Source organism: Chiloscyllium plagiosum, unplaced genomic scaffold (genome assembly GCF_037043375.1).
Source record: "Chiloscyllium plagiosum isolate Xiang-an unplaced genomic scaffold, Cpla_swu_hap1 HiC_scaffold_28, whole genome shotgun sequence".
Classification (NCBI taxonomy): domain Eukaryota; kingdom Metazoa; phylum Chordata; class Chondrichthyes; order Orectolobiformes; family Hemiscylliidae; genus Chiloscyllium; species Chiloscyllium plagiosum.
This window is the reverse complement of record NW_028270166.1, coordinates 48549951-48576642: the sequence shown is the minus strand read 5'-3', so window position 1 is coordinate 48576642 and position 26692 is coordinate 48549951. Positions and strand designations below refer to the sequence as shown.

Here is a 26692-nt window from a genome sequence, read left to right as displayed (position 1 = left end):
GGAACATTGACAGTAGTTTCAGAAGTCTGCAGGCTGAATAGAGTATGCACACATATTGTGTGCACAAACCAATTGCCTAATGAAAATGTAATGTCACAGGAAGGTGGAAAAGCCATTTAATTTTCATATGATGAAGAATCTTGCTAATATTCACACCTCCAACTGCTCAGCCAAAACTCTAAACATAAGTATATAATATTGTATCACAGAAAAAAAACTAAAAAAAGGTAGAAGAAAATTAATCAAGCATGTGCTTTTTATATAACCACATGGAATATTCAGGGAAAAATCCTGAAAGTTTTCAAGCATTACAAAAGTATCTTAAATTAGGAACCTCATTATTAACTCATCTAAAGATACTACCAGAAAGTGTAATATTTCAAGAGCACATTTTAAATCTTCTCAGATCCTAAAGCGCTTTGAACTGCTGAACTGCAGTCACTCTAATTTGTGAACTGCAGGTCCCACACACAGCAAGATCAGATAAACCACTTACAGTGAGGCTGTTGTATGAATTGAGAAGTGGTCTCTTTAAAAAAAATCCTAGATTAATACTTATTGCTCCTGTTCATTATCTTCAAGAAGGTGAAAGTGAGGCACTTTCTTGAACTGCTACAGAGCATCTGATGTAGGTATATCGTCATCTATGTTTGGGAAGAAATTCAGGATTTTGACCCAACAACGAGCGATTGGTGATACAGTTAGAAGTCAGGATGTGTAACTTACAGGATAACCTTTCAGTTGGTGTTCCCATACATCTACCATATCTGTTTTAGTTGTAGAAGTCAAAGGTTTGGAAGATATTACCAAAGAAAATTGGCAAGTCAGTGTACTGCATCAGGTAATTTGCTCTCACTGCCCCCACTTTGTGTTGGTGATGGACAGAGTGAATGGTCAAGGTAGTAAATGACTTGTCAATCAAGCAAACTGCTTTGCCTTGGACTGTATCAAGCCTCCTGATTGTTCTTGAAGAGCATTCTATCATATGCTTGACTGTGTCTTGTAGATGCTGTGCAGTCTTCAGAAGTCAAGATACAATCACTGTAGCATTCTTGGACTTCCTGCTCGTGTAGCCACAGTATTTATGTGGTTGGTTCAGTTAGATTTCAGGTAAATGTAACCCAGGGTGTTAATGATGGGAGATTCAGCAATGTTAATGCTGTTAAATGTCAAGGGGAGATGGCGTGATTCTCTTTTGATGATTATCACTGCTTGATACGTGTGTGGTACAAATTAATGTATAGAATATTGTGTGGCTATTTGAGGGAAAAATGGACATGGTTTTTTTAATAGATATTTTTATTGAAAATTTAACATATTTTTACAAGTTTGCAAATAAATAAAACGCAAGTATAAACATTGATATACAATTAAATCTTAAATAATAACCAAAATTTGTCAAACAGAAAAAAAAGACACCGAGAAAAAAAACTCAACTACTAATCTAACCTACAACTAACCAGCGTGTATAATTGAATCTCTTATATTATTCAAAGAAGAAAAAAAAACTGACGGATAACACAGAAATTGGGTAGTGAGATACATGCTCATAATGTGTTAACATCAAATCGTAACAAAACCCGTATTCGTGCGGGATTCCTCTCCCAAGGGGCCCTGGACCAGCCAGGTTCGCCATCTCAATTAAATAAAAGCCCTTGTTAGGATAGCCGAAATATCTGTATTTATGTAATTCAAGAAGGGCTGCCATATTTTATGGAATAATGCAGTTTTTTGGTGCACCATGTTTGTAAGGAAGTCAAGGAGGATACATTCCATGATTAATCTGTGCCAATTTGTAAGTCAAGGGGGGCCCTCAGCCACCCAGTTTGCCAAAATATTTTTCCTTGCACAGAAAGAGAGAATGGAAAATAATCTCTTCCCGTGCATATCCAGGGAGGGTAAGTTCGAAAAGCCCAAAAGGAGAGATACAGGGTCCACTCTAATTTCCATTCCTAAGATTTCTGTTAGAGCACTTGCTACTTTAGTCCAATATCTACAGATCTTATGACAGGTCCATAAGCAATGTACAAGAGTGCCCACCACTATTTTACATTTGGGACACATTGGCAAAATTTAAGGCAGGAATATCTCCAATCATAGGGCTATATGGGCCCTATGAAGTATCTTCAACTGAATATCCTGAGTCCTGTTGCAGATGGTGATTCTTCTGGCATTTTCCCAAATGTCATTCCACATTTCTATAGAGATTTCCCGTCCCGAATCCTGATCCAATGTTTTAAGCAGATTGTCCATATCTCCCGATACTTCATCATGTAATAAATGATAAATAGTGCTGACGGAAGATACCCCCATTGGCCATAACACTCTACGTTCTCTATCTGATTTATAAAGACTATCTAATAACGTAGTCTTCTTCTGTATGTAATCTCGAATTTGGAAGTATCGAAAGAGGTCTCCATTAGGTAATCCAAATTTCTGATGCAGCTATTCAAAAGACATCAGGACCCCTTCTTTAAACAGATCCCCTAAACAGGCGATACCCCTGGATCTCCAGAGTTTGAAAGTGGCATCTGTAAGCCCCGGTTGAAATCCCCATGTTCCCACTATCGGAGCATAGGGGGATGTTTTATGTGAGTTGCCCTCATTTTGCCGCATTATATTCCAAGCTTTAATTGTGTTTAGTATTCTAGGGTTTTTACAGTGATCCGTAATGATTTTCCTCTTGTCTGAAAATAAAAGGTTAATAAGTGGGCATTTTACTTGAGAAGCCTCGATATCCAGCCAGTTTGATTGCGGGTCAGACAAGACCCAATCAGCTATGTAACTTAATAGGGAACTTAACTGATATTTCCTAAAATCTGGAAAATCCAATCCTCCCCTTGCCTGTGGAAGCTGTAGCTTCTTCAGCTTAATGAGGGGCCGTCTATGATTCCAGATAAAGGAACCCAGCCAGCCATATAATTTACGTAGTGCCAGCCTTGGCAGCATCACCGGAAGCATTCTCATAGGGTATAGGAGATGGGGCAGGACATTCATTTTAATTAATGCTATTCTACCTAGCTAATAAATTGGAAGGTCTCCCCATCGCTGGAGGTCCTGCATTATCCTTTCCAGTAAATCACAAAGTTAGCCTTGTATAACTGACCAAATACTGGGGTAATAAAAATGCCTAAATATAAGAAACCCTCCAGGGACCACCGAAAGGGAAAGTGGGATCCGTCCAATAAGTGGGATAAGCAAGGCCGCCCATTGGCATAGCCTCCGATTTTGAGCAATTAATTTTATAACCTGAAAATACACTAAATGTATTAATAACTTGGATTAAGCGAGGCACGGACATCAAAGGATTGCTGAGGAATAGGAGAACATCATCTGCATAAAGGGTAATTTTATGTTTACCCGTACCAATCCTCAGGGCCGTTATATTAGGGTAAGTCTGTATAGCTTCTGCTAGTGGCTCAATTATTAGCGTAAATAGCAATGGCCAGAGAGAACATCCCTGACGGCAGCCCCTATCCACACTGAAGCTATCCGAGCCTAATCCATTGGTAATCACAACTGCTTTGGGATCACTATACAGTGTTGAGACCCATTTGGTAAACGCCTTTCCAACGCCAAACCTTTCCAATGTGTAAAACAAATATGACCATTCAACCCTGTCAAATGCCTTTTCCGCGTCTAATGAGACTACTACTCCTGGTATCTTTCCCTGATGGCAGGCTTGAATCACATTCAAAACCCTTCTAACATTACTGGATGATCTACGGCCCTTAATAAACCCCGTCTGATCCTCCTTCATGATGTGTCGCAATACCCTTTCTAGCCTCAATGCTAACGTTTTAGAGAGGATTTTAAAATCTACATTTAGCAAGGATATTGGTCTGTATGACACGCAATCTTCTGGGTCCTTTCCTTTTTTGAGGATAAGAGAGATATTCGCCTCTTTCAGCGAAGGCGGGAGACAGCCCTGACTGTATGAGTAGTTATACATGTCCATAAGTGGACCAGCCAATATTCTTGTAAATTCTTTATAGAATTCAGCTTGAAAGCCATCTGGGCCAGGTGCCTTACCGCTCTGAAGTTGCCTGATTGCGTCAAGTATTTCTTGGATTGTTAGGGGAACATTCAGAACCGATACCTGTTCCGGAGTTAGGTCCGGAAAGGTCAGGTTTTTAAAAAATGACTGCATCCTCCTAGTCCTGTCTTCACAATCCTGCGATTTATATAAATCAGAATAAAATTCTCTAAAGATTGCGTTAATCCTTTTATGATCATGAGTCAGAATACCCATACTTTCCTTGATAGACGTGATAGTTTGAGGGGTTTTCTTTTTCTTTGCAAGAAATGCTAAGTATCTACCAGGTTTATCGCCAAATTCATATAACCTTTGTTTTGCAAATAATATTTCCCTCTTAGCCATTTGGGTAAGCATGGTGTTTAGAGCTGTCCTAAGGGCCATAATCCTTTGTAATTTGATAATAGAAGGTCTATCAGCGAGCTTTTAAGCGAGCTTTGAGCAGATGCTGTTGTTCTCCCTTTAATTTTTTCTGGGTAGCTGAGTATGAGATGATCAAACCTCGCATGTAAGCTTTGATGGTCTCCCACATCATTGATGAGTTGCTAGCCGTGCCTGAATTAATTTCTAAAAAAGTTTTAAACTCTTGAGAGAAGTACTTTACAAATTTACATCAGGAAGGGGTCCATACACCAATGCCGGGGGGATGTCTCATTGTTCCTCGCCTTGATCTCCATATATACAGCAGCATGATCGGAAATTGTTATATTGCCTATATTACAGGATGATATGGAATTTTAAAAAATCGAGGGGGAAAAAAACATATCAATTCTGGTATGGCATTTATGTGGATTGGAGTAAAAAGAAAAATCTCTGCCCTGTGGATGAAGGCATCTCCATACATCTACTAATCCTAATTCTTTGTTCAAATCCACCAATTGTCTAGATCTGGGAGATACTCCTGCAGTACTCTTGGGAATCCTATCTATTTCCGGATCCATAATACAATTCAAGTCCCCCCCTATAATTGTATGACGAGCACCGAGAGCCATCAATTTTGAGAAGGCTTCGTTATAAATTGAAAAGGATGTGCCGGGGGCCAATACAAATTTAAGATTCCATATTCTTTTCCATTTATAAGGGCTTTAATCAGAATATATCGTCCAGATTCGTCTTTTATCTGATTTAGGATTTTGAAAGGGAAATTCTTCTGAATAAGAATAACAATTCCCCTGCTTTTTGAGCTAAAGGAAGAAAAGAAGGCCTGATCAAATCTACCCTGTCGTAATTTCAAGTGTTCTTTATCCAATAAGTGTGTCTCCTGTAGGTTTGATAATATTTTGACTGGTGAATTACTCCCCTTGACATTCCAGGTGCACCATTTAACCGACTGATCAACCATAATCGTCCGGGCAAATCCGAGACTCCTCAGGAGGAGAAACCCTATCCAGAAAATCCCGAGCATACAGCACATAAAATTCGCAAAATTTCTTTAATACACTCACATCAATATAATAAAAAACTATTTCTAAATAAAAAAAAATGTATTTAAATGGAGATTTTCCCCCTTGTTCCCAGGGGGCATCACTTCCTTTCCAAATGTCCATCATATCCTCTCCCAACCAGTGCCCCACCCTTGACCCAGGTGCCCCTTGATAGGATGAAGAAAATTCTAATATACTACAGAGCTAGAGCTAACAGTGAGCACCCTTCCCCCCCCGACCCCACCCCCACACCAACACCAACACCTAGATATATTTGGTAATGTTAGTACCATGTATAAACATATATAACTATAAAATTACAGCCTCAACAAGTAATAATTAAATATAGTAATACAAAATAACAGGGGAAAACAACCCCGCTCCTAAAGACAGAAATAAAATAGGATAAGGTAACCACGCCCCCCCCGGCCTATATATACACATAAAAAAAGGGCGAAGAAAATCGCTAAGTAGAGAACAAATAAATAAACCCCTCTCCCCACATCCCGGAGATAATATTAAACAGTAAGGTAAAGAAAGGGATTAATATAAAAAAAGGGGAGTGTAAACTTGAGTGGGGGGAGAGCAAAACAACATCTATTAACTCTTACATTTTATCTAAGAGTGTCCAAAAATTCCTTGGCCTTTTCCGGCGATCCAAAGTTATACACGGACCCTTCATGGTTAAAACGTAGCGTTGATGGGTAGCGCAAGGAGTACTGAATATTTAAGTCCCTTAAATACTTCTTCGCTTCGTCAAACGCCTTCCTCTTTCGGACCAGAGCTGGGGAAAAGTCCTGGAATAACATAATCTTGGATCCTTTATAAATCATGGCTTGGGGATCTTTCCCAAGATGTCTGGAAGCTTCTAAGAGCATCTGCCTCTCCTTGTAGCTCTGCAGCTGGAACAGGACCGGGCGGGAGCGCTGGTTCGAGCCGGACCCGTGCATTGCAACCCAGTAGGCCCATTCTACCCTTACCTGGCCTGATCCAGCCTCCAGATTTAACAGCTGTGGAAGCCACTGTTTGAGAAACGCTGTAAACTGGCCTTCCTCTTCCCGTTCGGGAAGGCCCAGCAAATGAATATTTTATCGACGACCTCGAGAATCTTTTGTAGCGCGGACGAGAGTGAATCCCATTGGCTCCAGGACTCATCGATGAAAGCGTCAATCTTCGCATCGAGTTTGGAGATTATTTCCACGAGGCTCGCCACCGTAGGTAAGTCCCCCGGGGCGGCTGCGGACGCCTCTGCTGCAGCCAGGGAGGGTGGGGGAGGGGTTCCTGCCTGCTGAGAGCTGCAGGCTCCCTTCCCTTTGGTCATTTTTACAGGAGATTAGATTGTTTAAATTCAGTACTGAGCAACTAATTACATTAAATAAAAACTATTTTAAATGATTTAGGGAGTGTGGAGGAAGCGGGTGGCCCACTTTGCCCAAGTCTTGGGAGGAGCACTATAGACTCAGACTTGCTGGGTCACCGTCATCTTGGATCCCCCGGACATGGTTTTAATGTCTCTAAAAACAGTACATACAACAGTACAGCATCAACTTAGATCTTATGCTATTCTCTGGAGTGGGACTAGACTTAACACCTGAAAATGGTTAAATTGTTGGAGAGGAAGCAGAGTTTAGAACAGCAAGATTGAAGCACAAGAGCGACAGGTGGATATGAAAAGAATGTTGATTTTTTTGTAGGAGAATCCAGAAATCAAGGTTACTGTTTAAAAATAAAGTCTCGTCCAGCTAAGCCAGAGATAAAGAGAATTTCTTTTTAACGGGACATGTGAAATTTTGCAACCGTTTTCCTCAAAAGGCAATGGCAGAACAGCCTCAAAAGACAGTGATGAGAAGGTCACATGCCCCCTTGCAAAAAATATCACTATAGATGATGGCTCCTCCATTGTGTGGTGGGTGGGTGGGTGGGGGATGTTTACAACAGACAATATTTCTCACCTTTCATACCTACAAGTTGTTCTAATTTTTGATAGGGTTTCCTGATATTTTTAAATTCTGAAAACCTCCTCCTGGTCCCTGTCCTTATCAAGTTTACAACCAACTGCTGGAACAACAAACCCTAATTCAAATGAAAAAGTAAATCCTTTCCCATGGTTTTCTTACTATTTTGTATTTGCACAATAAACAATTTAGCGAGTGAAGTTTAAAACAGACACACCTAGGACAGGTGGTGAAAAAATAAAATGATAGAAATCCAATTTTTTTGTTTCCCTTAATTTTTAAAAATGTCTCTGATATGAAGATACAAGCATTTTTGGCTGTCATTGTGTACAGGTGTGCTTTTTCACAAAGAAAGTTTTTGATGCATATGAAACATCAGGAGCCCAGTTAATTCTGAAGAGCTTAACCGCCCAGACCTTGGGTTTGCATTAATGAGCTATGGGAGGTGATGCATGAAAGAAAACTGATAATTGGATTCTAGCCCACCTGCCCACCAGAGATTCTGTTGATTCTTTAAAATTCTAATGGAAGTGCTGAAAGTGTTAGCAAATTACTGCTTTGAAAACAGTTTGGTCCTTAAACCTAAGAAGCTCCTGGAAATCAAAATGTAACCTACAAGAAATCAAAAATTATTTTGACCACTGCCTCCAACACAGCGCTGCTACTATTTAGCCAGCTGACTTAGAGATGATTGGCTTTCAACGTGGGCATTTTCAAGGATCAACTTTAGTATTAAGGCTCTTCACTGCTACATTTGCTCTCCTAGCACAGTATCACCAGTGAAGAAATAAGGACATAGCAGGGACAGAGACTGCCATGGTCACTCATCACAGAAGGTGCCCATGATAATGCCATGATGTCATCTTATACAACATGGACAGAGTTGTTTTGTAGATGGTGAGTGACAATCAATCAATCAGACTGCTTGAACTAGATTATGTTGAGCATGAGTCATCTTGGAGTTGCACTGTTCAGGTAAGCAAACAGTAACCATCAAATTCCTGATAGTTGGTAGCTGGTAGAGAGGCTTTAAAGTCAGGTGATGAATGAAAGAACCCCAGCCTTCAACCTGCTTCATCCTGTACCACAATTTAGTTTCTGGTGCAGATAATTTGGCAATTAAATAGTTGGCCAATCAGTCAACTTTCCAACCAATCAGCACCCTTTCCTTCTGTAGTATAAATTCTTGTCCTGATGAGTGCAATGTGTCTCTCACTTTAACAAGATTCAAGTTAAATTTCTGGTGTATAGAGTCACATTAGCACAGGAGGCAGCCACTTGGCCCTTCAACCCTGTGTCATCTTCCTGTAGAGAAATGCCGTCTCCCACATTCACCACAGAACCACGCAAATTAATTTCTCTCAAATGATCATCCAATTTAAACTTAAACAGAAGTGCTGGAGAAACTCAGCAGATCTCGCAGCATCTGGGGTAAGGAAAGCATGGTTCGGATCCAATATTACTTCTTCAAAACTTCTGAAATAAAATATTAACTGTATTTCAGCCCCCAATAATGCTGCCAGACCTACTGAGTTTCACTTGCTATTTTTATTTCAGATTTCTAGGGTCCACCAGTATATAAGTATTTTTGACTGTCATTTAGTTTTGAAATCACTGATCATCTCTACTTGTCTCCCTTGTGGGAATGAATTCCAGGTCTTTATGATTAGCTACACAAGATAGCTCTTCCTCACTCTTTAAACTGGCTTCCCCTTGCATCATCAGCTGATGGGATCAACTTTCCTGTGTACCTTTCCAAAACCTGCAAAACTCCTGCCTACCTCTAATAAGTCTCCCCTCAAATTCCTTTGTTTCAAAGAGAACACCCACGCATTCTCCAAAATAACCTCACAGCTCTGATCATCCTCCAGGATGCTAAAGGTGAAAGATTTGGCAAGAATGTTATTAAAAGTCATAGGCAGATGGTTGCACTTTGCTGTCAGAGATGGTCGTTTCATGGCACTTGTGATGTACAAAATCTCTTGCCATTTAGAAGTCCAAGTTTGAAAATTGTCTAGATTTGGTTTTAGTTAGTCAAGCTGTCCATTACAGCTACAACACTGACAGCTACCCGACAGTGCAGGAAATTGTCCAGGAATGTCCTGCACAAGAAGCAAGACAAATCCAACCTTGAATATTACCACCCTCTCAGTCTTGTCATAATCACCAGTAAACTAATGGAAAGGGTCATCAGCAGTGCTATCAAGAGTCACTTGCTTACAATAACCTGCTCACTGACGCTCAGTCCGAGCTCTGCCAGGGTCACTCAGCTCCTGACCTTATTACAGGCTTGGTTCAAACATGGACAGAAGAGTTGAATTCCAGAGGAGAGGGGAGAGTGACAGCCTTGACATCAAACCCACATTGGACCAACTCTGACATCAAGGAGCTCTAGCAACTGAACTGAACAGAACTACAAATCTTCTCAAAACTCGCTTAATGAGCTAAATACAATGTTCGATACAATAACAGCAGGCTAGAGGCTAGGAATCCTAACTGGAATCTTTGTATTGCCTTTGTTACCTCGAGACTAATCAAAAAATGGACTAGTTAAGAACATTAAGTGGTCAACATTGTTAGATGGATATCAGAAATGCAGAATGACTTGTACTAGAAATGATTTAGCTAGAAAAGTATTAATACTCGGGGGAACATGGATTCAAATCCCACCATGGCAGGGGGTGAAATTTAAATACATTAAAGAAAATCTAGAATGAAAATCTTAATCAACCAAACCAATTGTTGCAAAAACCTATTTGTTCATAATGTTCTTAAGGCAAGGAAATCTACCATCCTTACCTGGTCTGGCCTATATGTGACTCCAAACACACATCAAAGCTACCAATTCTTAACTGACCTCTGTGATGGTCCAGCAAGCCACTCAGTACTACATTGCTACAGAGTCTAAAACAAGGAATGAAATCAGACAGACCACTCAGCATCGATCTGTGCACTGGAAACACAACCCTATTGATCCTCATCCCTAACGTGTGGGGCTATGCTACAATTGGGACAGCCATCTCCCACAGAGGTGTCAAATAACAGCCTGACCTAGACAATGCCTCAGACACCAATCTGATACTGAAACAATTTGTCCACATTTACAGCAAGACATGGTTAACATCGAGATTTAGACTGATAAGTGACAAGCTCGCACCACTCAAGTGCAAGGTAATGATTATCTCCAGCAAAAGGGAATCCAATCAATCATTGTCCTTGACATTCAATGACATTACCATACTCTCACCATCCTGGGGTTGCCTCTGACCAGAAACTGAACTGGACTAGCCACATAGTAACAACTTTCGGCTCGAGATTGAGACTTCTGTGGTAAGTAACTCACCTCCTGGCTCTTCAAACCCTGTCAACCATGTACAAGGAAACCTACCATCCTTACTTAGTCTGGCCTATATATGACTCCAGGTACACATCAAAGTGGTCAATTTAACTGACCTCTGTGATGGTCTAGCAAACCACTCAGTTGTCAGGAATGTGATGAAATATTCTCTATCTGCCTGGAGAAGTGAAGCTCCAACAACACTCAAAAAGCTTGATACCATGTAGGATACAGGGTCCCATGTAAGTGGCACCCAAGCCATCAACATTGATGGCCAGTGGTAGCAGTCATCCACAAGGTGCAATAACTCACTAAGGCTGTAAGCATCTCTGAAAGCCATAGACTCAACTACCGAGAAGGACAAGGACAATATATGCATGCAACAACTCCACCTCCATCAAGTTCTCCTCCAAGCTGCACATTGTCCCGACATGGAATTATATCACTGTTCCTCCACTGTCACTGGATCAAAATCTTGGAACTCCCTTCCTTACAGAACTGTGGACATCTCTAACCCCAAGGACTGCATAGCTTACCACCTCCCTCTCTACGGGAATTAGAAATGGGCAATAAATGGTCGCCTAGCCAATGACACCAACATCCCATGAATTAATTTTTAAAAAACTGATTTCAATATGAATCTCTCAGATTAGCCTGATGTCAGGGTCCCATATTTCAAATGGCAAAATCTATAATCACAACTGTATTAAGTGGATACATTTCAGCCTGGAATTTCAACAGAGATTATAATCCTACCATAACCTTTTTGGGTTTAGCTGCAATAACTAATCTCACTAACAAAGAACATACCCTCCTTCGTTCTTTACTCCTTTGCCTCTCTGAGCTCCTACTCCTTCTCCTCCTCTCCGAGCTCCGACTTCTCTGGCGTCTTTCTGAGCTCCAGTGACTCCTTCCCCTCTCAGAGCTTCGACTCTTCCTCCTCCTCTCTGCACTCCGACTTCTCCTTTCCAAGCTCCAACGACTCCTTCCCCTCTCAGAGCTCCGACTCCTTCCTCTCCCTATTCTCTTTCTCTCTGAACTTCGAGTTCCTGGAGAGAATGAGAAAGACAGACAGATAGGCAGAAACAATGCTTTTTATACAGCAATGAACTGCTCTTGTTTTTTTTGATACCTATGTATAAATTGGGATATCACTTATTCAATTTGCTTCAGCAAATGATAGACTTCAGATCACAGAAACAGAAGGAATGCTGTCAGTTACACTGAGCTCTGCACTTATAAAGACTGGAGAGATTACAGCAGGCATGTAAATTAGTCACTGAGGCTCTTGATGTCCTTTAGTTACAGGTGTTTTCTACTAAAGAAAAACGTGTGCAGCAAGTCAGTTGAAGCAAATGTTCCAAGATTGCTCTACACCTCCTGCAGTATTCCTTCATTTATTCATACTGAACTGGGATCATGTTGAGTTCTGAAGCCCTGCCTGTAGGATGTGATTTATTTGTTAACTTTCAGAGTTCATTGCAATCCTGACGTCCACTTCCAACAAGTAAGGGACATCGTGACCGCAGAAGCTGTTATTCCAGCAGTCTGCATGGGTGAGGAGGTGCTCTCACAATGCCTGTATTGTGTTAGCCAGATTGGTGGGAGTCAATTAATTGTGGATTCCTGTTCTGGACTCCTTCCATCATTGTGCTGCAGATGGTAATGCTGAAGCTCCTGGAGGGATTTTTAGGTTCGTCAGAAACTGCTGCACATGGGGTAGGGATGCCAACTCTATTATTGAGGGGCATTCCTGGAGGTTTGATCATAAGACATTCTGAGCAATGTTTACTGGCCTCTTGTGCTTTGTTGTAGAGTCTCATTTCTTCCTCCCTTAATAAATCTTTCCTTTTTTTAGTTCACGTCTTAATTTGAGCTAATGTGGATTTCACCATTCTAACATTTCTTTGTTCATACCCAGAGCAGTTTATTTCACAAGACTTTTACATTTTCATGAATCTGGTTAAATTCCAGATGCCTTGAAGTTTCCCTTTCACATTTCCCGCAAAGCAGTCTAAAATATCATTCACCATAGATGTAGAAGCAGAAGTAGGACATTCAGTCCATTGCTCCACCATTCAATGGGATCACAAATCAACTCTGCTTTCTTGATTCTACCCATAATCTCTTGCTAATTAAAAATCTGTCTCTCTCAGCCTTGAGATTCTAAATGACCTAGCCGCAAAAGTTGTCTGCATTGCCTAAATCGGTGCACCTTCAACAACACTCAGGAAGCTTGACAGCATTCAGACAAAACAGTCCACTTGATTGGCATTACATCCAGAAATATCTATTCCCTCCACTACTGATTAGATTAAATTAGATTCCCTACAGTGTGGAAACAGGTCCTTTGGCCCAACAAGTCCATACCGACCCTCCAAAGAGTAACCCACCCCCCTCTGACCACTGCAGCTAACAACTAATCAATTTAGCATGGCCAGTTCACCTGACCTGCACATCTTTGGAATGTAGGAGGAAACCGGAGCACCTGGAGGAAACCCACGCAGACACGGGGAGAATGTGAAAACTCCACACAGTCACCCAAGGCTGGAATCGAACCCGGGACCCTAGTGTTATGAGGCAGCAGTGCTAACCACTGAGCCACCATTCTCAGTCAAAAATCACACTACACCAGGTTATAGACCAGCAGGGTTTATGTGAAATCACAAACTTTCGGAACAACTCTCCTTTGTCAGGTGCAGTGAGAGAGGGCACACTGACACAGAATTTATAGGCAGACAGATCAAAGGATCAGACAATTGGTGTAAGTGGAGTGAACAAACCTAAAATGGCTGACGGAGTCACAGTCAGTCAGTGAGGCATTTTATAAATTCTAGCTTTCAGAACAAGACCAGCCTGATTTAAAACTTGGAGACAGGTTCTGAATGAGGCTTAACACCTACAATTCAATGTCTGACCTGTTGTGTCACCTTTTGTATCTCTGCCTGATTGAAGTTTAAAGTTTGGGAGAAGATTTGTAGCTCGGGTGCTCGTTGTTGTGGTTCTGTTCGCCGAGCTGGAAATTTTTGTTGCAAACGTTTTGTCCCCTGTCTAGGTGACATCCTCAGTGCTTGGGAGCCTCCTGTGAAGCGCTTCTGTGATGTTTCCTCCGGCATTTATAGTGGCCTGTCCCTGCCACTTCCGGTTGTCAGTTTCAGCTGTCCGCTGTAGTGGCCGGTATATTGGGTCCAGGTCGATGTGTTTGTTGATGGAGTTTGTGGATGAGTGCCATGCTTCTAGGAATTCCCTGGCTGTTCTTTGTTTGGCTTGCCCTATAATGGTAGTGTTATCCCAGTCGAATTCATGTTGCAAGCCAGGGAATTCCTAGAAGCATGGCACTCATCCACAAACTCCATCGACAAACACATCGACCTGGACCCAATATACCGGCCACTACAGCGGAACACCACAGAAGCGCTTCACAGGAGGCTCCCAAGCACTGAGGATGTCACCTAGACAGGGGACGAAACTTTTGCAACAATGATTGAAGTTTGGAACGTTATGCAGAAACTGATGAAACTTTTAATTATCTCGAGGCAGAGACTTGAAACCGATTCTGAATTTGCATCTTAATCAATCAAAACTCACCTCTCCTTTCTAACAGTTCTTCATCAGCCATTTTAGGTTTGTTCACTTGACTTACACCAATTGTATGATCTTTTAGCCTAGAAACTCTGTGTTACTGTGCTCTCTCTCTCTCACTGCACCTGATGAAGGAGTGCCGCTTCAAAAGCTTGAGATTTCAAATAAACCTTTTGGACTATAACCTGGCATAATGTGATTTTTGACTTTGTCCACCCTAGTCCAACACCAGCTCCTCCACATCACTGATGGTCAGTAGCAGCATTTACCATCTCCAAGAAGCACTGCTGAAATTCACCAAAGATCCTTAGACAGCACATCCAAACCCAGGATCAGCACCATTTAGAAGGACGAGGGCAGCAATAAGTGGGAACACCAGACTTGCAAATACCCCTCTAAGGCACTCAACATCCTGACTTGAAATACTGTATATCACCGTTCCTTCAGCATTGTTGGAACAAACTCCTGTGACTCTCTTCCAAAGGGCATTATGATCCAACACAAGGACTACACCGATTCAAGAAGGCAGTTCACTACCATCTTCTCAAGTGGCAAGTAGAGATGGTGCAATAAATATTAGTCCAGCTAGTAATGCTGACATCCCATGAGTGAATTATAAATTCCCCATGAATATTTAGTTCCCATGAATATTTTGACCTCCTTGTTAAACATGTCCCTGAAATGGTTGTAACTCAATATCCATTAATCTTGATTTGTGCCATAATTCTGAATACTATAGAGAGACATTAATTTTGCCTTTTTACCATTTTCCCCCTCTTTGAACCTATTTGCTACTCCTTTTTTAAAATAGTCATAGATTGTGTCCCTTCTTGTCCCACCCTGGGGAGCACTGCTGCTCTGCAATGCCAGAATTGCAGCTTTTCTGTATTATACTCCAAATTAAGTGCTAACGCATGTTCACTTTGGTGTGGATAAATACTTCTCAACATCATTATACTTAAGAACTTTACAGCTAGCAGACAGCTTTCCTTTCCAACTCATGGTATGTGTTTCAAAGCAAGGCCATGTGGTAATGTATTAATTGGATACATTGCTGAGCCACCTTTCTCAATTCTCCGCTTCTCTTAAATGCCCTTACTTGATCGTGAAGATCTGCGTTTGTAACCATCCTTCTCTCTGTGTCTGTACTTTCTATTAACATCATTTTCCTGCTTCATCGAATCTCCTCGAATGTTAGTTTCGGTATCGCTTTTCCCACGAACAGATGGCCTGAAGTGGAGTCAAAATACAATAAATTTTACATCATATTAGAATCTTATAACTGCAATCATAATTAATTCAGTTAGGGAGAATAAGAAAAATATATTGGAAGCTTCTTAAGATAGGTCACTTATTTTGTTGAGCACCTATCAACCACTTGTTAAGTGACACTGCACCATGTAACACACAGGAAAAGTACGGGGTTAAATTCCCAAGGTGCTGAGCTGGAAAGGAGCAAAATGGCACCAGTCATTCCAGGAAAAGAGGTGAGCAGTTGGGTACAAGTGGTGATACACAGAGACAGGGTAAAGAAAGGTCACCAGGAAGGACATCTGGGTAATCCAAGATGGAGGACAGGAAAAATTTCTGGCTGTAACAGTCATAGAGATGTACAGCATGGAAACAGACCCTTCGGTCCAATTCTTCCATGCCAACCAGATATCCCAACCCAATCTAGTCCCACCTGCCAGCACCCAGCCCATATCCCTCCAAACTCTTCCTATACCCATCCAAATGCCTCTTAAAATGTTGCAATTGTACCAGCCTCCACCACTTCCTCTGGCAGCTCATTCCATTCACGTACCACCCTCTGCGTGAAAAGGTTGCCCCTTAGGTCTCTTTTATATCTTTCCCCTCTCACCCTAAACCTATGCCCTCTAGTTCTGGACTCCCCGACTCCAGGGAAAAGACTTTGTCTATTTATCCTATCCATGCCCCTCATAGTTTTAGATTAGATTAGATTACATTATATTACAGTGTGGAAAAAGGCCCTTCGGCCCAACAAGTCCACACCGACCCGCCGAAGCGTAACCCACCCATACCCCTACATTTACCCCTTACCTAACACTACGGGCAATTTAGCATGGCCAATTCACCTGACCTACACATCTTTGGACTATGGAAGGAAACCGGAGCACCTGGAGGAAACCCACGCAGACATGGGTGAACGTGCAAACTCCACACAGTCATTCGCCTCAGGCGGGAATTGAACCCGGGTCTCTGGCGCTGTGAGGCAGCATTGAGGCACAATGCTAACCATTGTGACACCGTGCCGCCCACTAAACCTCTATAAGGTCACCCCTCAGCCTCCCACGCTCCAGGGAAAGCAGCCTCAGCCTCTCCCTATAGCTCAAATCCTCCAACCCTGGCAACATCCTTGTAAATCTTTTCTGAACCCCTTCAAGTTTCACAACATCTTTCCGATAGGAAGGAGACCAGGATTACACACAATATTCCAACAGTGGCCTAACCAATGTCCTGTACAGCCGCAACATGACGTCCCAACTCCTGTACTCAATGCTCTGACCAATAAAGGAAAGCATACTAAATCCCTTCTTCACTATCCTATCTACCTGTGACTCCACTTTCAAGGAGCTATGAACCTGCACACCAAGGTCTCTTTGTTCAGCAACACTCCCTAGGACCTTACCATTAAATGTATAAGTCCTGCTAAGATGTGCTTTCCCAAAATGCAGCACCTCACATTTATCTGAATTAAAGTCCATCTGCCACTTCTCAGCCCATTGGCCCACCTGGTCCAGATCCTGTTGTAATCTGAGGTAACCCTCTTCGCTGTCCACTACATCTCCAATTTTGGTGTCATCTGCAAACTTACCAACTGTACCTCTTATGCTCGCATCCAAATCATTTACGTAAATGACAAAAAGTAGAGGACCCAGTACCGATCCTTGTGGCACACCACTGGTCACAGGCCTCCAGTCCGAAAAACAACCCTCCACCACCATCCTGTCTTCTACCTTTGCGCCAGTTCTGTATCCAAATGGCTAGTTCTCCCTGTATTCCTTGAGATCTAACCTTGCTAATCAGTCTCCCATGGGGAACCTTGTCGAACGCCTTACTGAAGTCCATTTAGATCACATCTACTGCTCTGCCCTCATCAATCAGCTGCTCCTTTTTTGAGGTATTTTAGGTGCTGGAGGTGATTTTCCTCGAATTCCAGGAGCAGCAATTACTGTTTCATATGTTGTTGCATTGTTTTGGAATGTTGGGAAAAAAAAGTCAAAACAACAGCAGTTTTAAAACAGAGGAGACACAGTAAGCACACGGTGAGGACAGTGCAGGAGAGAGAGAGAGAGAGAGAGAGAGAGAGAGAGAGAGAGAGAGAAAACCTACACAGTTACTGCTTTTGCTGTAATGTACAGAACTGGCGCAAAGGTATGCTTTCCTTTATTGGTACATCGGGAGTGCGTCTAAGAAAATTAACAAACAGTGAAATTCACAATTGATCTTGGAGGAACCTGTTTGGGCGAAGATCACAGCACAGAATCAGATAAGTTAATCATTGTTTTAAGTGTGTCCAACAGAAAGGCTGCAATTGTGATTAAAGTGGGTTCTTTCTTGATTATATGTTTTAGAGATATGTCTCTTGATTAAACTTAAATATAAGTCATAACTATTAATTTAGTCTGGGACAGTGTTTTGTAGAGGAGTAAGACGGTGTTATTTTCTGGGTCTGTAAATTGTGAAGGAGCAAAAATGGCCTTTAGAACAGTGATATGTACTTCTTGTCAGATGTGGGAGTTTAAAGAGAGGCTAAGGGTTACTGCGGATTATATCTGCAGTAAAGGGGCGACATGGTGGCACAGTGGTTAGCACTGCTGCCTCACAGTGCCAGAGACCTGGGTTCAATTCCCACCTTGGGCAACTGTGTGTGGAGTTTGCACATTCTCCCCGTGGGTTTCCTCCGGATGCTCTGGTTTCCTCCCACAGCCCAACGTCGTGCAGGTTAAATGAATTGGCCATGCTAAATTGCCTGTAGTATTAAGTGAAGGGGTAAATATAGGGGAATGGGTCTGGGTGGGTTGCTCTTCGACGGTCAGTGAGGACTTGTTGGGCCGAAGGTCCTGTTTCCACACTGTAAGTAATCTAATCTAATCTAAATGCTGTTGGATGCGAATCTTATCAGACTGAATGGATTGGTTGGAGAGACAGATAGAAGCAATGAGGAATTTGCAACAGCAACAGTATGTGATGGATAGCAGTTATAGGAAGGGGGGAAAGTCTCAGATACAGTCACACAGATGGGTTAACTCAAGGAAGGGTGAGAGAGGTCGGCACCTAGTGCAGGAATCTTTTGTTGATATACCCATTTCAAACAGGTATGCTGTTTTGGAAAATGAAGGGGGTGATGGATTCTCAGGGGGACGTAGCACAAACAGCCAAGTTTCTGGTATTGAGACTGGATCTAATGCAACGAGGGGTACGTCGGGTTCCAAGAGATCAATTGTGTTAGGAGATTCTCTAGTCCAAGGTAGAGACAGACGTTTCTGTGGCCAGCAGCAAAAAAGCAGAATGGTGTGTTGCTTCCCTGGTGCCAGGATCAAGGATGTCTCAGAGAGAGTGCAGTATGTTCTCACGGGGGAGAGGGGCCAGCAAGAGGTCACTGTCCACATTTAAACCAGCAACATAGAAAAGGTGGAGATTCTGAAGGGAGATTACAGAGAGTTAGGCAGAAATTTTAAAAAGTGGTCCTCGAGAGGAATAATATCTGGATTACTCCTGGTGCTACGAGTTAGTGAGGGCAGGAATAGGAGGATAGAGCAGGTGAATGCATGGTAAAAACAATGACTGCAGATGCTGGAAACCAGATAAATTTACCTGGACCATCTCTGACACCTCCCTCCCCTTCCTGGACCTCTCCATCTCCATTAGTGACGACCGACTTGACACTGACATTTTTTACAAACTCACCGACTCCCACAGCTACCTGGATTACATCTCTTCCCACCCTATCTCTTGCAAAAATGCCATCCCGTATTCCCAATTCCTCCGCCTCCGCCGTATCTGCTCCCAGGAGGACCAGTTCCACCACAGAACACACCAGATGGCCTCCTTCTTTAGAGACCGCAATTTCCCTTCCCACATGGTTAAAGATGCCCTCCAACGCATCTCGTCCACATCCCGCACCTCCGCCCTCAGACCCCACCCCTCCAACCGTAACAAGGACAGAACGCCCCTGGTGCTCACCTTCCACCCTACAAACCTCTGCATAAACCAAATCATCCGCCGACATTTCCGCCACCTCTAAAAAGACCCCACCACCAGGGATATATTTCCCTCCCCACTCCTTTCCGCCTTCCGCAAAGACCGTTCCATCCGTGACTACCTGGTCAGGTCCACGCCCCCCCTACAACCCACCCTCCCATCCTGGCACTTTCCCCTGCCACCGCAGGAATTGTAAAACCTGTGCCCACACCTCCTCCCTCACCTCTATCCAAGGCCCTAAAGGAGCCTTCCATGTCCATCAAAATTTATTGTATCCGTTGCTCCCGATGCGGTCTCCTCCACATTGGGGAGACTGGGCGCCTCCTAGCAGAGCGCTTTAGGGAACATCTCCGGGACACCCGCACCAATCAACCAAACCGCCCCGTGGCCCAACATTTCAACTCCCCCTCCCACTCTGCCGAGGACATGGAGATCCTGGTCTCCTTCACCGCCGCTCCCTCACCGCCAGATGCCTGGAGGAAGAACGCCTCATCTTCCGCCTCGGAACACCTCAACCCCAGGGCATCAATATGTACTTCAACAGCTTCCTCATTTCCCCTTCCCCCACCTCATCCTAGTTTCAAACTTCCAGTCCCCTTGACTTGTCCGGACTTGTCCGACCTGCCTAGCTCCTTTTCCACCTATCCACTCCACCCTCTCCTCCCTGACCTATCACCTTCATCTCCTCCCCCGCTCACCCATTGTACTCTATGCTACTCTCTCCCCACCCCCACCCTCCCCTAGCTTATCTCTCCACCCTTCAGGCTCTCTGTCTAGCTATCACCATTGTTAACAGCTAACCCGAGAATGCAACTTTTAAAAAAAGGTTTTGTGATTTACACATGAAAGAAGTGAAACTATCACTGTATTCTAACAGATGAAAGGCTTAATAGACAATCAATTCTTCAATGTATAATTTCAGTTACATCACACTGCAAATTTTTGCTATATATTCTGTGTTACGATCGAGCCCTCCACAATCACCTGATGAAGGAGCGTCGCTCCGAAAGCTAGTGTGCTTCCAATTAAACCTGTTGGACTATAACCTGATTTTTAACCTAGTCACTGTTACCCCAGGTACAATGGCAGGATGAGATCGTCCTCGGAGATAATGCAAATGCTGATGCCCTAATCCTGGGGAATCATTATGCAGATGATTTCCTAACTCCGTGATTTCCCCAAGACAATGAAGGTGTGAGATACCTCTGGCCAGAAAGCATTTCTGAATGGCAGAGATTGAATTGATAGTTTAACTTGACAATAGCAGGGAAGTAATGTCTAAATGAAGTGTAAATTACAATGGATAGTCATCCACATTCTTTCATGGCTTTCATCCCCACCCAAAGACAATGCAGTTTAAATCTTTAATATTACATTAATGATTAGATTCTGGATCAGTGGTGCTGGAAGAGCACAGCAATTCAGGCAGCATCCGAGGATAGGCAAAATCGACGTTTCGGGCAAAAGCTGATTCCCTACAGTGTGGAAACAGACCCTTCGGCCCAACAAGTCCACACCGACCCTCAGAAGAGCAACCCACCCATACCCATTCCCCTACCCCTAACACAATGGGCAATTTAGCATGGCCAATTCACCTAACCTGCACATCTTTGGACTGTGGGAGGAAACCGGAGCACCCAGAGGCGGGAATTGAACCCAGGTCCCTGGCGCTGTGAGGCAGACAGGGAGTTTGTACACTACATTGGTTTTGCAATCCCATGCAAGGAGTGCACAAAACACTACATAGGACAAACAGGAAGACAGCTAACGATCTGCATCCATGAACACCAACTAGCCACAAAACGACACGACCAGCTATCCTTAGTAGCCACACACACACAGATGACAAGCAACATGAATCCGACTGGGACAACACTACTATTGTAGGACAAGCCAGGGAATTCCTAGAGGCATTGCATTCATCCACAGATTCAATCAATAAGCACAACGACCTGGACCCAATATACCGGCCACTGCAGCGGACAGCTGGAACTGACAACCGGAAGCAGCAGATTCAAACCACTACAAATGCCGGAGGAAAGATCACAGAAGCGCTTCACAGGAGGCTCCCAAGCACTGAGGATGTCACCTAGACAGGGGACGAAATGTCTGCAATACAAATTCTCACCTTGTTTATTTCATGAGTTGGATGTATATTATCAGCTAATGCTGTCTTCATAACCGAAAGAGTCAATTATCCATAAATGGCAGATACAAGAACAAAACCCACTTTGGCTATCAGTACCAAGCTATTATTCAACCAGAGTTTCAGCAATATCCTGGCAGCAGGAGTGCCAGTAAAAGGGTACTGACTAAAATGCCTTGAATTGCAAAACACAGAAGAGGCAAGTGTCACCAGGCCTGGACCAGAATTTTCCTCAGCTGCTTTGGGAAATGAGAAATGCAATTGCTTCGCCGCTTGCGAAGATCTTTGCATCCTCGCTCTCCACTGGAGTCGTACCTGAGGACTGGAGAGAGGCAAATGTAATTCCTCTCTTCAAGAAAGGAAATAGGGAAATCCCCAGCAATTACAGACCAGTACGTCTCACATCTGTCGTCTGCAAGGTGTTAGAAAGGATTCTGAGGGATAGGATTTATGACATCTGGAAGAGCATGGCTTGATTAAATGCAGTCAACACGGCTTTGTGAGGGGCAGGTCATGCCTCACAAACCTTATCGAGTTCTTTGAGGTTGTGACTAGAAAAGTTGATGAGGGTCGAGCTGTGGATGTGGTGTATATGGACTTCAGTAAGGCATTTGATAAGGTTCCCCATGGTAGGCTCATTCAGAAGGTCAGGATGAATGGGATACAGGAGAACTTAGCTGTCTGGATACAGAATTGGCTGGTGAATTCTGACAGCGAGTGGTAGTAGAAGGAAAATATTCTGCCTGGAAGTCTGTGGTGAGTGGTGTTCCACAGGGCTCTGTCCTTGGGCCTCTACTGTTTGTAATTTTTATTAATGACTTGGATGAGGGGATTGAAGGATGGGTTAGCAAGTTTGCAGACGACACAAAGGTTGGAGGTGTTGTTGACAGTATAGAGGGCTGTTGTAGGCTGCAGCAGGACATTGACAGGATGCAGAGATGGGCTGAGAAGTGGCAGATGGAATTCAACCTGGATAAATGCGAGATGATGCATTTTGGAAGGTCGAATTTGAAAGCTGAGTACAGGATTAAGGATAGGATTCTTGGCAGCATGGAGGAACTGAGGGATCTTGGTGTGCAAGTACATGGATCCCTTAAAATGGCCACCCAAGTGGACAGGGTTGTTAAGAAAGCATATGGTGTTTTGGCTTTCATTAACAGGTGGATTGAGTTTAAGAGTCGTGAGATCTTTTTGCAGCTCTATAAAACTTTGGTTAGACCGCACTTGGAATACTGCGTCCAGTTCTGGTCGCCCTATTATAGGAAAGATGTGGATGCTTTGGAGAGGGTTCAGAGGAGGTTTACCAGGATGCTGCCTGGACTGGAGGGCTTATCTTATGAAGAGAGGTTGACTGAGCTCGGACTTTTTTCATTGGAGAAAAGGAGGAGGAGAGGGGACCTAATTGAAGTATACAAGATAATGAGAGACATAGATAGAGTCGATAGCCAGAGACTATTTCCCAGGGCAGAAATGACTAACATGAGGGGTCATAGTTTTAAGCTGGTTGGAGGAAAGTATAGAGGGGATGTCAGAGGCGGATTCTTTACACAGAGAGTTGTGAGAGCATGGAATGCGTTGCCAGCAGCAGTTGTGGAAGCAAGGTCATTGGGGACATTTAAGAGACTACTGGACATGCATATGGTCACAGAAATTTGAGGGTGCATACATGAGGATCAATGGGCGGCACGGTGGCACAGTGGTTAGCACTACTGCCTCACAGCACCGGAGACCCGTTCAATTCCCGCCTCGGGCGACTGACAGTGTGGAGTTTGCACATTCTCCCCGTGTCTGTGTGGGTTTCCTCCAGGTGCTCCGGTTTCCTCCCACAGTCCAAAGATGTGCAGGTCAGGTGAATTGGCCATGCTAAATTGCCCGTAGTGTTAGGTAAAGGGGTAAATGTAGGGGAATGGGTGGGTTGCGTTTCGACGGGTCGGTGTGGACTTGTTGGGCCGAAGAGCCTGTTTCCACACTGTAATGTAATGTAAAAAAAAACAACATAATGGGCTGAAGGGCCTGTTCTGTGCTGTACTGTTCTATGTTCTATGATGCCAAAGACACAGGAAAGGCAAAGTTGGAGAGGATTTATGGTGCTTTAAAGTCAGGATGTACTCTGAATACCATGTGCTGGTCCAATCAGGAATATTGTAGGAGAAAATGAGGACTGCAGATGCTGGAGTGTAGGTTAAAATCTTCTAGGAGCAGATTCCTGAAGAAGGGCTCATGCCTGAAACGTCGATTCTCCTGCTCCTTGGATGCTGCCTGACCTGCTGCGCTTTTCCAGCAACACATTTTTAATCAGGAATATTGGCCAATCAATGTAAAGATTCTGAGGTAGGAGAAGATTTTTTTAAGCGTGCTTCACCAAAAGAAAGCAAGAGTATATAGATCAGGATTAAAACTGTTATAGAACAAGAAAAAACCAAAACAAAGATCAAAATGGAGATTAAGAGATCAAAGGAAATGAATGTGGTAAAAATAAGTTTTACCCAAAAAAACCATATCCATGAGTCCTAGAAGCAAGATGTTGGAACTCAAGGCTGTTGCGGCAATTAGCAACTGTGTTGACTGAAGATCTCAAAAACAACTTCACCTTAAACAGAAGTTTTAAGTTCTCAGCAAGGGCATACTACACAGGAAAAAAAACATAGATTAGAGGATGGGACTAGCTGTATTGGTTTATTTGTAGGCGATAATGTAAATTCATTTTATCTAAGTTGACATGGCCTCTGTGACTGACACATTTTGTAAATTGAGATTGAAGGATGTGGGTGGCACAGTGGCTAGCACTGCTGCCTCACAACGCCAGAGACCTGGGTTCAATTCCCGCCTCAGGCGTGACTGACTGTGTGGAGTTTGTACATTCTCCCCGTGTCTGCGTGGGTTTTCCTCCGGGTGCTCCGGTTTCCTCCCACAGTCCAAAGATGTGCAGGTTACTAAATTGACTATAGTGTTAAGTGAAGGGGTAAATGTAGGGGAATGGGTCTGGGTGGGTAGTGCTTTGGCGGGTCGGTGTGGACGTGTTGGGCCGAAGGGCCTGTTTCCACACTGCAATCTAATCTAATCAGATGGCAGGGATAAGCAAAATGACCACTGAGCATAGGAAGGTGTTTTCAACAAGGAAAGAAAAAGGAAAGATTGCATGTATATAGTGCTCATCTCAATATTCTTAAGCATCACACTACTATACGTTCAATGAAACTATAATCATTGTTCGAATGTAGGAAATCTGACAGCTAATTTGCACTCAGCAGAGTTCCACAAAAAAAAAATGTGATAATGACCCAAGTAATCAATATTTTTACAAAATCAAGGACCAAGACAATGGGGCTAAGCCACCTTCTCATCATCAAAATGATGCCTTTGGATCTTTTACATCTATGCATACAGACAGATGGGCTTTGGTTAACATCTCATTTGAAAAACAACACCTCAGATAGTTCAATACACCCCCAGCACCATATGACGGTGTCATGTGTTTGCAACTGAGTTGTTGCTGATGCACATTACTAACTATGTAATCGAAAGGGAATTTCACGAGTTTCCACTGGGTCACAAGAAGAGGGGTCAGGTTATATCATGTAGAAATAATGAAGGTCTGCACTCTTAAAAAATGCAGCATCACAGAAAACTTCACAGGAAATCTAAGACTCCGGCAGTTCTTAGGTGGTCTAGAATGTTAGCTAACATTAGAATTCTTCCACAGGTGATGCAGAAAATTGTACCTCTTTCAACTTGACTAACTGTAGTCGCTATATGTCTCCTTTCCATTGGGGAGACCAAATAGAGACTGTGTGTTTGCTTTGCAGAACACATCCACTCAGTTAACAATCATGACCCTGATTTCTGGACCTTGCCATTCCATTACGCCATCTTGCATGCGTGCTTGCATTTCTGTGCTAGGCTTGCTGTAGTACTCCAGTGAAGATTAAATCAAGCTGAATGAACATCACCTCATCTTTTAGAAAGGCACTTTAAGAACAAAGAAAAGAACAAAGAAAATTACAGCACAGGAACAGGCCATTTGGCCCTCCAAGCCTGTATCTATGCAGATTCTCTACCTAAATCTGTTGCCTATTTTCTAAGGGTCTGTATCCCTCTGCTCCCTGCCCATTCATGTATTGATTGATGTGGTGCTATAGATTAGATTAGATTACTTACAGTGTGGAAACAGGCCCTTCGGCTCAACGTGTCCACACCGACCCACCTAAGCGCAACCCACCCACACCCATTCTCCTACACTTACCCCTTCACCTAACACTATGGGCAATTTAGCATGGCCAATTCACCTAACCTGCACATTTTTGGACTGTGGGAGGAAACCGGAGCACCTGGAGGAAACCCACGCAGACACAGGGAGAATGTGCACACAGTCCCACACAGTCAGTCAGTCGCCTGAGGTGGGAATTGAACCCGGGTCTCTGGTGCTGTGAGGCAGCAGTGCTCGTGCCGCCCATGGTGTCTAGATACATCTTAAATGACTGCTGTTGTGCCCACCTCTAGCACCTCCACTGGCAACGCATTCCAGACACCCACCACCCTCTGTGTAAAGAACTTTCCACACTTATCTCCCCTAAACTTTTCCCCTCTCACTTTGAACTCGTCATCCCGAGTAACTGAGTCCTCCACTCTGGGAAAAAGCTTCTTGCTATCCACCCTGTCTATACTTCTCATGATTTTGTAGACCTCAATCAGGTCTCCCCTCAACCTCCGTCTTTCCAATGAAAATAATCCTAATCTACTCAACCTGTCTTCATAGCTCGCACCCTCCATACCAGCCAACATCCTGGTGAACCTCCTCTGCACCCTCTCCAAAGTATCCACATCCTTTTGGTAATGTGGTGACGAGAACTGTATGCAGTATTCCAAATGTGGCTGAACCAAAGCTTTCGACACCTGTAACATGACCTGCCAACTCTTGTTCTCAATACCCCATCCAATGAAGGAAAGCCTTCTTGACTGCTCTATTGAACTGTGTTACCACCTTCA

The 26692-nt window shown here is 43.3% G+C and overlaps 1 protein-coding gene across 4 annotated transcripts in view; it reads right to left on the bottom strand.

The window, feature by feature from the left end:
• LOC122565142 (uncharacterized) overlaps positions 1-26692 on the bottom strand; it is a 106656-nt gene that overhangs the window by 35583 nt on the left and 44381 nt on the right. For all 4 annotated transcript variants that reach the window (XM_043720808.2, XM_043720807.2, XM_087976186.1 and 1 more), the window contains 2 exons: positions 15434-15564; positions 11563-11801 (listed from right to left, as the gene is read on the bottom strand). In XM_043720808.2, the coding sequence (XP_043576743.2) occupies positions 11563-11801; positions 15434-15564 (370 nt within the window). The remainder of the gene's footprint in view (positions 1-11562; positions 11802-15433; positions 15565-26692) is intronic.